The 13,126-nt window shown below is 46.6% G+C and overlaps 2 protein-coding genes across 3 annotated transcripts in view; both read left to right on the plus strand.

Moving 5' to 3' along the window:
- The window catches only part of MED14 (mediator complex subunit 14), a 160,653-nt gene that overhangs the window by 86,123 nt on the left and 61,404 nt on the right, over positions 1-13,126 (plus strand). For both annotated transcript variants that reach the window (XM_032219528.1, XM_032219529.1), the window contains exons 17-19: positions 282-442; positions 526-672; positions 2,455-2,546. In XM_032219528.1, coding sequence (XP_032075419.1) covers positions 282-442; positions 526-672; positions 2,455-2,546 — 400 coding nt within the window. The remainder of the gene's footprint in view (positions 1-281; positions 443-525; positions 673-2,454; positions 2,547-13,126) is intronic.
- Positions 5,943-11,183, plus strand: LOC116510123. The gene is made up of 2 exons (XM_032219530.1): positions 5,943-6,470; positions 6,584-11,183. Exon 2 carries the CDS (start codon positions 7,530-7,532, stop codon positions 8,589-8,591), a length of 1,062 nt encoding a protein of 353 aa, XP_032075421.1. The 5' UTR covers positions 5,943-6,470; positions 6,584-7,529; the 3' UTR covers positions 8,592-11,183.

The following is a 13,126-nucleotide window of genomic DNA, read 5'->3' on the forward strand; positions in this document are numbered from 1 at the left end:
AAGGTTTTCAAAGTCTTCCCAGAATCTGACTTTATTTTTAGTAGGTTGCAAATTTTATTGTATATTGTAAACATTAAAAAAAACCAATCAGTTTGCATTAAATCTTCCAATTCTGGCCATACCTTATATATTAGTACTATTTAGTAAAGTCACAAATGCATTATTTAGATTGAAAAAACTAATTTGCATACTTGCATTTCTTAAATTGAATGCTTTCTTTCAGAGTTTGAAAGAATTAAATAAATCTCAGTGTATTGTTGTACCTTGAACTTCTTTCACAGAATCCCTCCATGTAAGGGTATTTGTGAGGAGACCCAGAAGACTCTGGATCGTTCTCTTCTTGATTGTACTTTCCGATTGCAAGGTAGAAATAATCGTACATGGGTGGCTGAACTGGTGTTTGCAAACTGCCCGCTTATCAGCACTTCTTCCAGGGAACAAGGTTAATTTCTCACTTGTTCTGCATATTTCCATTCCTCTTATACTTTTTGAGTATCAAATTGGCCTCTCCCTTTCATTTTGCAGGACCAACTCGTCATGTTTATCTGACATATGAAAATCAGTTGTCTGAACCAGTTGGTGGCCGAAAAGTAGTTGAGATGTTTCTAAATGACTGGAATAGCATTGCCCAATTATATGAATGTATGTTGGAGTTTGCTCGATCTTTGCCAGGTATATAATGTCTTGTATACATTATATAATTGTTTCATTCTTGTATTGATATAGAAAAGAAGCAGGCCGCTTTCTGTTGACCTATTGGCATATTTAAAATGAGAATGTCCTGTGGGCAGTCACACAGACTGGCCTTGAAGCGACTAATATATTCACAAAATGACTGCCAAAGGAGATGTAGTCAGTCACCAATCCTTGATTTTTCAAAGACAGCCTAGTACATTTTTAGCCCAGTGAAAATTTCTTTAACAGTCTTAAGTTACCTTGGTTGTTTTTATGAGAAGCAGATATGGACAAACTTCCAAACAAAGCACCACACTAAGGTGATTAATTGCTTTTATTTTCTGAGAATGCCTTTGAGGTCCTTGAGAGGTGTCCTTGAAAATAAAATAAAAATTTAGAAGCTGTTAGTTGTAGCAGGTGTTATCTCCTATTCATTCCTTTTCTGAATTTGGAAGCTAAACGTGATGAAGCCTGGTTAATTCTGGAAAGGGACATGTCTGAGTTACAGGCTAGACCATGGGTATCAAACTCATGGCATCACGTTACCATCAAATGATGTTTGGTGATGTTTTTTCCATTCATGGAGCTAGGGTGTGTGTGGCTTGCGCATGACATATCCACCAGTTTGACACCCCTAGGCTAGACTAAGAAAATGAAAATCTAAACAACTACTGTCCTGCTGACAAGAAAACTAAATTAATGTGCCTTTGAGTAATTGGGAATCTTACTGACCAGGTTGGGAATTATAACTTCTAGGAACTACTGCTTTGTTTTAAATTAAAAGAAACTAAATATCATTTAAAGGGCATCTACATTTTATTATTTTTCAGGAGTAATTCCATTCAGGCTTTCAGATAGGATGTTAACTGTTTTGATCACTACTGTTGAAAACCTGGGTCATTGTTTTACATGCTTAAAGTTTGAGATGGGATTATGCATTTCAGAAGCCAGATGTACAGCCTGGAAGTACATTTCACCTTCAGGTCTCAGTGAAATTAAATGTGGCAGTTCTGGTAAAGAACAATTTTGCATTATTATCCCAGCAGCAATACATTCTGACTTGATCAAATCAGATCAGATCAAGATTTGGTAATGGTTACCCACAGATTTGAGTACTGATTACCTACACTGTGGTCACTGTAGTGCATTCCACATGAGAAATGCCTGGAGTTGTAATTGATGCAAAATGCAGCAGCCAAAATTGAGCTGAAAGATCTGCACAAATTTTAAAATTGCTTACCAAGCACTATTTAATAAGTTGGTATTGACTTAAAGCCATAAATGGCATAGAACCTAACTATTTAAGAGCCCTCTTCTTCCTTTATGAAACTATTCAATTCTTAACAAATACAAAGATATTCCTGCTCTCAGAAGCCCTTCTTCTGGCATGTTCAAGAAGACTGTTTTTTCCTTTCCTACCAATCTGTGGCACATTTAGGGCACGCATTCAGTTCTCACTCTTTCACTGTTTAGAAATTTGTATACATGTATCTTTTTCACTAGGATTTTAATTAGTGTTAAATAGTTTAGGAGCCTATTTAATTATTACTTTTAACCTGTATTTTTATTTTATTTTATTTGGTTTTTTTAAAAAGTTATTTTCCTTAAGTGATTATCAGATTAGAAAGACAGGATATGTCAACTAAAGTGAAGTGAGGAAAAAGGTTGCTGGATGCCAAAGAAAGTGTTCTTAGAAACATTACTTTCCAGGAGTTTAATACTTTTTCTCTTTTTAAATATATATATATATTGTCTCCCTTCCCCCTTTATATTGTTAAGAAATACCAAGCCATCTAAATGTTTTCTCAGAAGTTCGGATCTATAATTATAGGAAACTAATTCTTTGTTATGGGACTACCAAGGGAAGTTCTGTAAGTATCTTTGATCTTTCTCTTAAAGCTATGTTAATATTGTATAGTTACTGTCTTTAAATATACTGTCTTATTTTAAACACAGTTATTAGGCTGCTACCATCCTTGCTAAGGGGTGTTCAGTATTATGGTCTTGTCTGTACTGTAATGGTAATTGTCTCTCCCCTGCCCTCCTTTAGCTTATCATTAGATATTTTCCCAAATTAACATTTGATGATAGCTAGCTATGTATGTTCGATTAGAATCTTGATTCTTCTGTACTGTATTTCCCTTAATAATATAAGGTCAGGGGATTGTAAAGAAAAGATGTGAATTATGAATATATGAATAGTCAGAAAAGAAAGGACAAAAGTGGATAATAGTTTGTGTGTTTATGAATTAGGAATTCAGTCTCTACTCTCATTTTACATATTCTTTTCTATTAAGTTTATGCCACAAGTTATATTTTAATCAAATCAGAAAACTGCTGTGCAACAGACCAGATATAGCTTGCCATGCAAAGCATGGGAGGAAAGGAGTTTAGAGTTCATTCCTATAGTTCCATAATGACACTCCATAACTTCTGTGCTACCTAAGAACCTCTGATGCATTAGGGGTTGTACTGAATTCATATTTTACTGACAGAGAAATAAAGGTTATCTTTGTCGGTAAAATATAAATTCAACAAAAAATAGTTTGTCACAAAAGCGACTGCCTATGAAGGCTCCTGGATTGGGGCTAAAAGGCAAAAGCGGAAGCAGTAATCTCCATCCCATAGTTGGGTAGACCAAGTTGGCCTGACAGACTGGTCTCACCGGAAAAAACACATCAGTAATTGTATTTTTCTGGCGTTTTCCAAAAATATGAATTGTTTAAAACCTTTTTTGTGTTAAAATAGTTAAATTTTCACTGAAGTATAGGAACTAGGCATTGACACATTTTGGGTACCCAGTGAATTCTTATTAATCAGGCAGCAAATATTATAACAAATTAGAGGTAGGCTTACAGAAAAATAGAAATACAGATATTTTCTTGGCTTGGTTATATTCAGCTTTAAATAAACATAGAAATATTCATTTATTCTCAAACTTAAGCTAAAGAAGGGCATGGTGTCTATACGATACCCTTTATCTCCTATGTCTATGATGGCGAACCTATGGCACATGTGCCAGACATGGTACCAAAACCCCCTCTGTGAGGCCAGCTCCCTTCATGTTTCACTCAATCAATTCCAACTTCTTGCAAAAGAAAAAAATATCACAAAGTTGAAATTAATTGAGTGAACTTTTTCACTCGTGCGCTTCACAATGGAGGAGATTGGATCCTGTCTTACTGCTGAAACCCATTTTGAAGCAGAGCCACAATGCAACCCTATGTCGATTCAGCTCAGCAAAAAAAAAAAAAAAAAAAAAGCAGTTTCTTTTCCTGCAGAGCTGCCGGTGTTGGGATACCCCCCCCCTTCCCCGCTGGCTGTTGTGGTCCGCTGGCAGCTTACAGAGCTGGCAGCAGAGTTGGACAATGAGGAGGTTGGGGAGGAATATGGGCCAGTCCTGGAGTCTGGGGAAGGCTCTCACGAGGGCTCTTCGTCAGAGGCAGAGAGGGGGTCAGGGCCCTCTGGGAGTTATGTGCTGCCTCCAGAGTCTGACATCAGCGAGCCTGTTTCCAGTGCAAAGCTGCCAAAAGGCAAGAACAGTTAAGACAAAAGGGGCAACTCAAGAGTAAGGCTTGGAGTTGATTGGCCCCTCCCATAAGACATAAAAGAGGAACAAATGACATGAGCCTTTGCAGGAAGTAAATTTGTTCATTCTAATTGGTTTAATCTTTGAAGTTCTGTTTGACTCTGAGCTCCATTTGGCCTTGGTCTCTGGCAGCATTTCAAGAGAGATAAAGGTGGGCGCTTATCAGCATTTGCCTGAAAGACTGTGAATCATTATGGGCTGTGAATGAACATAATTCACAGCCATTTAAATAAAAAGAGGGGTTTGGGGACTAAGTGTGTGGTTTTTACTTTCTCCAAAGTTGGTGGAGACAGCGGTCATGCACGGGTTAACTCAGTCAGTAACCAATAGAACTGAGTCTACTAAAGTGATGTCATCGCCTCTGAGGAGCATGCTCCTGCTTTTTAAACTCAGTTCGATTGGAACTGGCTGTGCTAATCGCTCTCTCCTCAACTATTTCTTAAAAATTGGATAGTTTAATTGAATTTAATTGGATTTCTCAAAATTACAAAGGAAATTAGTCTTTCTAATTGATTCTTGGGTCTGGGCTCCAGTAAGGTCTCTCAATAGACTTTGGGGCTGGAGAGTGCTTATCGCGCCTAATTGCAGGCTTGCCTGTGAAAGCCTCCGGGCTTCTGCAGCTTCATATTTCAGCAGAAGCAGCTGAAATAGTTAGGGAGGCTCCAATCTCCTCAGTGGGGAAATCCCAGCCCCCTGCTTTGCCACCTGCACCGCTAATTGCCGCCGCCACCTCCAGGAGCCACTGAACGCTGCGGGGAGCCTCATTACTGCCGCAGAGAGCCGCCCGCCATTGGACGACAATGCGACTGCCTTTCCTATCATCGCTCCGGCATTCTACATGTCTGCAGTTTCTTCCCTGGCTCCTCGGCCTCTCTGCAGGGCCTAAAACCCCCCACGCTCACGATGAGGCCTCAACTACCTCGTAGCACCGGCCCATAGGCTCTGTAGCCTCAGTGGCCGTTAATTTTGGCGCGAAGATCATCTGGTGGCCATTTTGAAAGGAATTGTGAGTACTGGCTATGGCCTCCTCTCCTCCTCTGGAGCCTCAACTACCTCCAGCTTCCTTGGCCCCTACCCCCATCGAACCCTCTGCTCCTCAGGTCCGCAGGCGCAGGCCTGCTCAGGGTGCCAACATAGAGCCCCCTCCCAGGGACCCCAGGCCTAATCAGGGGTGTGTGGAGGATCTATCTCTTCAGGAGGATGACAGGGCCCCTCAGGCCCTGACTAAGAAGGCCAGGTCTAAGACCAAAACGCTGAACCTCGCATATTCCAGCACCAAGGGCCTATTCATTCCAGTGCCCCCCTTCCTGATTTTTATTTGGATTCGAAGGATGACCTCTCCCCTGCTGCATCCATCCTGCAGCCCGAGGAGGCTAGGGGCACAGACACTTTAGCCAACAGTGGGGACGATTCATATTGTGGCAGGAGCATCACTCCTGATGAGGATCCCCTCTACCAGGAAAATATTTCTCCCACTCCCCGCCGGCGCCGTTCTTACTCGCCGGGCAGAGGTGGCACAGTGATTAAATGCAGCACTGCATGCTATTTCAGCTGACTGCAGTTCAGCAGTTCGGCTGTTCAAATCTCACCGGCTCAGGGTTGACTCAGCCTTCCATCCTTCCGAGGTGAGTAAAATGAGGACCCGGATTGTTGGGGGCAATATGCTGACTATGTAAATTGCTTAGAGAAGGCTGAAAGCCCTATGAAGCGGTATATAAGTCTAACTGCTATTGCTATTGCTATTGATATGATCTCTGAGGCCATAGAATGTGGTATTACAGCCGGCCTTAAATACAGGTCTTCTAATTGTTCTGCTTCTCGCAGGTCTGCTTCTTCCTCTAGTTCCAGGCACAGGGATGGTGATCTCTCGGCTTCGTCTTCACATGAGCTACCTGGCACTTCCAATCAACCATCGGTCTTCGGAGAAGAGGAACACCCTGCAAGAGATCAGATCTCTCAAAGGATGAGGGCCTACCTCCCGACCCTCCTCCATTTGTTAGTTTGTTTAAACATGCAGTTTTTCGTTCTCTCCTTTTTAAGGCCAAAAAGATCGCAGGCATTCCCTCTCCAAAGGCACCTCAGAGTTCAGAAGCTGACAAGGCTGACACCACTGACCCACTCTTCATCCAGCCTACGGTGGAAGAGGAGATGATCCCATCACCACGGTTCTTCATAGACATTGTCCAGAATCAATGGGCTTCTCCAGGTACCGGAACCCTCCCCAATACCTCGGACCAGTGCCTGTATAATGTCACTCCAAGGCTTTGGAGGTAACTTCTATTGATTTGCCTATAATTGCCCTTTCCTCTCCCAACGCAGCCTCAGCAGCTCTGGAGGAAGCTGTGTGACCTGAGGACAAGAGAATAGAACAAACTCTGGTCAAGGGTCTCCAGGTCTGAGCTTGGACCGTTAGAGCGGGTACCTCAGCTTCCTTCTTTAGTCGCTTCGCTCTTCTGTGGCTGAGACAACTTCAGGCTCGCCTTCCGGCCAGGGATTCTAGGGCTCACAGGGACATTAACAAAATTAAGGCAGACCTGGAATACAAAGCAGATGCTTCCTTGGACGTGGCCCGCTTTGCTTCCAAGACCATTGCATCTTCCATCTCCACCCGCCGGCTTAGTTAAAACAGTAGCAGGCTGAACCGCGGGCCAAGTGGAGACTTGCCTCCTCCCCCTATTCTCCATCCCTTCTCTTTGGCCCTCCATTAGAATCCCTTCTGGTAGAGTCCAAGGATAAGAGGAAGGTTCTGCAACCAGCCACCAAAAAGCAGGAAGGTTGGAACCAATCTTTTTACCACAGGCAGCCCTTTCGGAACCAGGACGGGAGTGCTTCCAACTCCCGTTCCCAAAGGCAGGCCCCTCCCAAACAGGCCCCCTCCTCCAACAGATTAGGCAGGAACAAACAGAGATTCCAGCCCAGAAAGTCTTTCAGAGACAATTCCAATCATTCCTTTAAGAGGCAGAAGGGACTGCCTGTAGAATGTCCCAATAGGGGGGCATCTAGTGGCCTTTGCGGATCGTTGGGACGACATCATCAACGACGCGTGGGTCAGGTCCACAATCTGATTCGGCCTTCTCCTGGATTTGCGCTCCAGCCCTCCAAACCACTTTGTCTCGTGTCCGATCTCCAGGGACCCTTAAAAAAGGCTCCTGGTAGAGCAAGCCATTCAACATCTACTCCAGATTCGGGCCATTCAACCTGTGCCTCCAGGTCAGGAAGGAGAAGGGTTTTATTCTCGTCTGTTTATCGTGCCAAAGTCTTCAGGATGCTGGAGGGCAATCCTCAATCTAAAATTTTTAAATCAATTCATCAGATTCAGGAGATTCAAGATGCACTCTCACCTATCAATTCTGGAGAGTGTTCACAGACACGTTCTCCTCACATCAGTGGACCTTACAGAGGCTTACTTCCACGTGCCAATTCACAGGCAGAAAGGCGGTTTCTCCACTTCGTGTATGCGGGCCTCCACTTCCAATATCAGGCCCTCCCCTTCGGGCTATCCTCAGCTCCGAAGGTCTTTATAAAACTTTTGTCGGTTGTAGCAGCCCATCTGCGGGCCAGGCCCATTCAGATCTTCTGCTACCTTGACGACATCCTTTTGTTGTACAGGTCACGTATCCAGGCCCTCAGGGACCTCCAGGACACCCTTCAGGTATTAGAGGAAGTGGAGTTCTCCATCAGTCCGGAGAAGAGTCATTTCGTCCCCACTCCTCGCCTAGTGCACCTAGGAGCCCTCATAGATTCCTCCCAGGGCAAGATTTTCCTGTCTCAGGAATGCCAGAGCAGTCTCAGGGAGTTAGCCAAGGAGGTACAAAGGAGACAGCGGGTCCCTCTTCTTCAGCTGTCTCAACTGCTGGGGAAGATGATATCCTGCTTCTCCATCATCCCTTGGGCACAGCTTCACAGCCGCTGTCTCCAGTGGTTTCTTCTGCCATTCCAGAAGACCAGCAGTAGCTGTTCCCTAGTGAAGGTCAGCCTGACCCCAGAGATCCTGCTATTCCTGGACTGGTGGATTTCCCCGGCCATAGCTCAGGGCTCTCTTCTCAGGGATCCCCCACGTCTCGTAGTGACTATGGACGCAAGCCTGACCGGTTGGGGGCCTCACCTAGAGGATCAGGCGGCTCAGGGACTTTGGTCCGACTCCAACCTATCCCACAGTATGAATTGGCTAGAGCTGAGGGCCATCCATCTAGCCCTCCTTTATTTCCAGACCTCTCTTCAGAACTCACATGTGCTGGTCCGAATGGACAACACCATGGCCAAGGCGCATGTCAACCACCAGGGGGGACAAGAGCCGTTTCTCTCATGGAGTCTGCTTTTCGTCTAGGAACTTGGGCAGAAGCCAACCTTCTCTCCCTACACACCTAACACATCTCTGGTTCAGACAACACCACAGCAGACTGGTTGAGCCACACAACCATCGATCCTGCGGAGTGGAGCTTGAATCACCGGATATTTTGTCAACGGTCGCCCAGGTACAGGACTCCAATCCTGGATCTCTTCGCAACATCATCCAACAACCAGCTGCCCAGGTACCTGGCTCGATACACGACTCCAGGCGCGGAAGGGACGGATGCTCTCAGGTGTAGGTGGCCTCGCTTTCCTCCCTTTCCCCTAATACAGAGGGTGATTCGGAAAGTGATAGAGGAAGAGGCCGAACTCATCTTAATCGCCCCCCCATTGGCCACGCCAGCCATGGTACGCGGACCTGATCAATCTATCAGTGGAATCTCAGTGGCTTCTGCCAATGATCCTGTCCCTCCTTCATCAGGGCTCCATTCACCACCCTGACCTACGCTGGCTATGCCTAACCACTTGGAGGCTGAGTGGGCGGTTCTGAGGTTAGATAACCTTTCCGAGATTGTGATCCATACCGTTCAGGCCTCCCGCCGCCCAGCTACCAACAGGATATACGAATCTACATGGCAGACATTCATAGCGTGGTGCCTGGAGCGAGGGGAGGATCCTTGGAAGGCTGCAGTACCCCAGCTTCTAGAGTTTTTACAGCAGAGTCTTGATAAAGGACTATCTCCGAATATCTTGCGGCGGCAGGTATCAGCTCTCTCCTCAGTTCTCTCTCTTCGCTGGGATGAACCTCTCTCATTGCACCCTCATGTCCGCAGATTCCTAAAGGGGCATCCAATCTCTGCCCTTCTGTCACACCGGTTCTCCTCCTGGGATCTGACCAAGGTCCTCGACTTCCTTACAGAGCCGCCGTTTGGACCCCTCAGGTCAGCGACTTTGCATCACCTCACTCTCAAGATTGCCTTTCTGGTGGTAATAACAGCAGCATGGAGGGTGTCAGAACTGGCGGCTCTTTCCATCCGGGCCAACTTGTGTGTCTTCCACCCAGACCGTGTGGTCCTTCGCATTGACCCCACCTTTGTTCCAAAGGTGAATTCTGCATTCCATCGTTCTCTGGACCTTACCCTTCCAAATTTCTGCCCGGCTCCATCTCACAATCTGGAGCACAAGCTAGACGTCAGGCGTGCTCTTAAAACCTAGATCGCCAATACAACTGTCTTCAGACACAGCGAAGCCCTCTTCTCCTCTTTCCACCATACCAACAAAGGACTGAAAGCTTCTCCATCCATGATTGGACGATGGATCAGGTCTGCCATTGCTCAAACTTACATCACGCATCATCTCCCTCCTTGTGTGATTCTTGTGTATTTTAATTACGTGTATTGTGTTTTATGTCCCCTTTTCCCCTTTTGAGTTGTTCGTCGCCCTGAGTCCCTCCCAGAGAAGGGCGGCATACAAATAAACTAATCTGAATCTGAATCTTCACCCAACATTACGACTCATTCTATGCGCAGCGCGGCCACATCAACGGCGTGTGCGTGGCAGGCCTCGGTGGAGGAGATCTGTAAGGCAGCCACCTGGGTTACCCCTAATTCCTTTATAAGACATTACAAGGTAGATCAGTATGCATTGGCGGATGCAGCTTTTGGACGGCAAGTGCTCCTTCCGTCCTCCAGCTCCTAGGCCAGTCTCATGCCCTCCCAGGAACATGCCAGCTTTGGTACGTCCCATGCATGACCGCTGTCTCCACCAACTTTGGAGAATGGGGCATTGGTTCTTACCTGATACGTCCCTTCTCTGGGCAGGTGGAGACAGCGGTCATCCCCACCCTTGGGATTCCGGCCTACCTGGCAAGGGTATTCTAGGAGCATGTTGAGTAGAATTTGGAGAGAAAGCGATTGTTCACGCACAGCAGTCTACTAATCTCCGTCAAGAAAAGCGGGAGCATGCTCCTCAGAGGCGATGATATCACTTTGGTAGACTCAGTTCTATTGGTTACTGACTGAGTTAACCCGTGCATGACCGCTGTCTCCACCTGTCCAGAGAAGGGGCATATCAGGTAAGAACCAACGCCCCAGTCTCAGGAAGCCTAGGTCAGAATACCGGCCAGCTGGGCTTCTTCGGGCACTTAGCTGGGACACCTATTAGCTCCACCCCACCCTCCGCCTCAGCGAGTGGCATGCAAAAGTTTGTCTGGGTTTCTCGAGAGACAGACTTTTCAGGGTGCCGATCTAGCACTCGGGCTGGCTACAACACAAGCATTCATTCTTGACTTTGAGATTCCTAGCTGCAATGGGCAGCAATGCTAAGTTTGTTTCCCTGGGCCAATTCGGCAGATAAAACAGGAAAAGGGGGCGGAGAGTAACAGTCTCATTACCAAGGTACAGGTTGGTTGGAGCGAGGCAGAAATTTCAACTTCAGCTTCCTGGTGCAGTGTGGGACTTTGGGCGAAGGCTGGAGGGAAGTACCTCTGGCTCGCTCATGCTCTCTCCCTTCCCAGGCTAGTTTGATGCAGGCGGCAACGCAACTCACATTGCCTTTTCCAAGCCCACTGATGGTGAAGCTTGGGGCCAGTGAGGGCTGGTTTTTTGCCTAGCTTTGTCTGGCTATTGGGGGTGGGATGGCCAGGGGCCTGGGGAGGAAGCCTGCATGAAGCTAGACTGGGAAAGCTGGCTGTGAGAGGAAGAGAAGCTGGGTGAGCCGGACGAAGAGACTTCCCGGGTCCCCTCATCCCAGAAACAGCAATGTCGCACTCTCCCCTCTCTGCTAGCCCCCTTCTTCACATGGGATTGCCCAGCAGTGGGAACAGAGAGGGAGAAGGGAGCGACATTCCTGTGTGCTGCTGTTTCTGTGTGCTAACACTGCTGTTCCCTTCTTTTCACAGGATCACCCAGCAGCGGGAATGGAGAGGGAGAAGGGGCAGTGGTGGCCACTGTCATTGAGAGGAGAATGCCATACAGAAATGGCATCATTCAGGAACGCCTCCTCCTCCTCCCTCTCTGTTCCCACTGCTGGGTGATGCCGTGTGAAGAAGGGGGACAGCAGAGAGGGGAAAATACGAGGTTGCTGCTTCTGGGATGAGGGGATCTGGGAAGCGTCTGGGTCCAGCTCACCTGGCTTCTCTTCCTCTTACAGGCAGCTTTCCCTGTCTAGCTTGACACAGGCTTCCTCCTCAGGCGCCAGTCCATTTTCCACTCAATAGCCAGATAAAGCTAGGCAAAAAGCCAGCCCTAGCGGCCGGTAGCATTGAGGGGAGAATGGCACTTTCCCAGTATAGTTTTACGCAGGCTTCCTCCCCAGGCCCCTGTCTGTTTTCCCCCTGACAGCCGGACAAAGCTAGGCAAAAAGTCAGCCTTCACCAGCGCCCAGCTTCACCAATAGTGGGCTTGGAAAGGGCAATGTGAGCTGCGCTGGCACCTGTGTCAAGCTAGATTGGGGAGGGAGAACATGAGAGAGCATCAAGACCGCGGAGGAGGGAAGCCAGGCAAAGGGGCGAGCGGGGGACATCTGCAGAATGCCGGGCTTGGCAGATTTTCTAAGCCTGACTAAAGCAGGGAGGGAAGGGGGGGGGAGAGAAATCTGATCTAACCTCTGTGTTTGTGTGAGAGAGAGATTCTATCCAATCTCAGAGTTATATCGGGTAGTGTGTGCGCTCTCTCTCTCTCTCTCTCTCGCTCTCTCTCTCTCCCTCCCTCCCTCCCTCTCCCTCCCCCCCCCCTCTCTCTCACACACGTTGGATCTTTCCACCTTCCCTCCCACTGGAGTCACCTGGATTCCCTCCCCAACCCTGCCTGTCTCATACAGGCAGGACCCACATGATTGATGTAGAGTTGTCCATGCACACTCAGTCACATGACCCTCCCCAGCCACTCCCATCTAGTCATTAGAAAGAAGAGCCTGTTAAATTATTTGAATCCCACCCAGTAAGGTAGTAAAACCTTATTGTTCAGGTTAAATTGCCATGTTGGCACTTTGCGATAAATAAGTAGGTTTGGGGTTGCAGTTTGGGTACCCAGTCCCGAAAAGCTTCACCATTACTGTCCTATTTCCTCCCTATCTCTCTGTAAAGAGAAAAACATTAGAACTATAGTGTCCAAATTTTTTACCAACTGCAATTCCTTCAGCTTGAATGGAAGAAGATGTGTTTTTCTTTCCGCAACTTTGTTTTTCCTGGAATGTGCAGCACGTAAGGGCTAGGATCACCAGCCACCTGAGTAGAAACATACAGTATTGACTGATTCAAACTGTTTTGTGTAGTCCAGTCTTGTCCATTTTGACTGATAGTAGTTCTCTAGGATCCTCTAGTAAGCAGTTTATTAAGCAACAGAGATTGAGCTCAGGATCATCTGTGTACAAAATCTGTGCTGCACTGAACTGTGATTTAACTGATTACATGCAGTTAAATATTTACTAGATAGAAAATAATTTGCTTGGAATATTGAAAATAGATATGTTTCTGTATCTTCTGTCTCTATACAGACAGACACACACACACACACACACACACATTTAAAAACAATGTTTCTTGCTATCATTGCATAATTTTCTGAAACATTT

The sequence above is a fragment of the Thamnophis elegans genome, chromosome 6 (assembly GCF_009769535.1).
Source record: "Thamnophis elegans isolate rThaEle1 chromosome 6, rThaEle1.pri, whole genome shotgun sequence".
NCBI lineage: Eukaryota > Metazoa > Chordata > Lepidosauria > Squamata > Colubridae > Thamnophis > Thamnophis elegans.

What these genes read in the sequence shown, in the direction of transcription:
- LOC116510123 (XM_032219530.1), top strand. Translation starts at nt 7,530, where the DNA reads ATGCTGGAGGGCAATCCTCAATCTAAAATTTTTAAATCAATTCATCAG.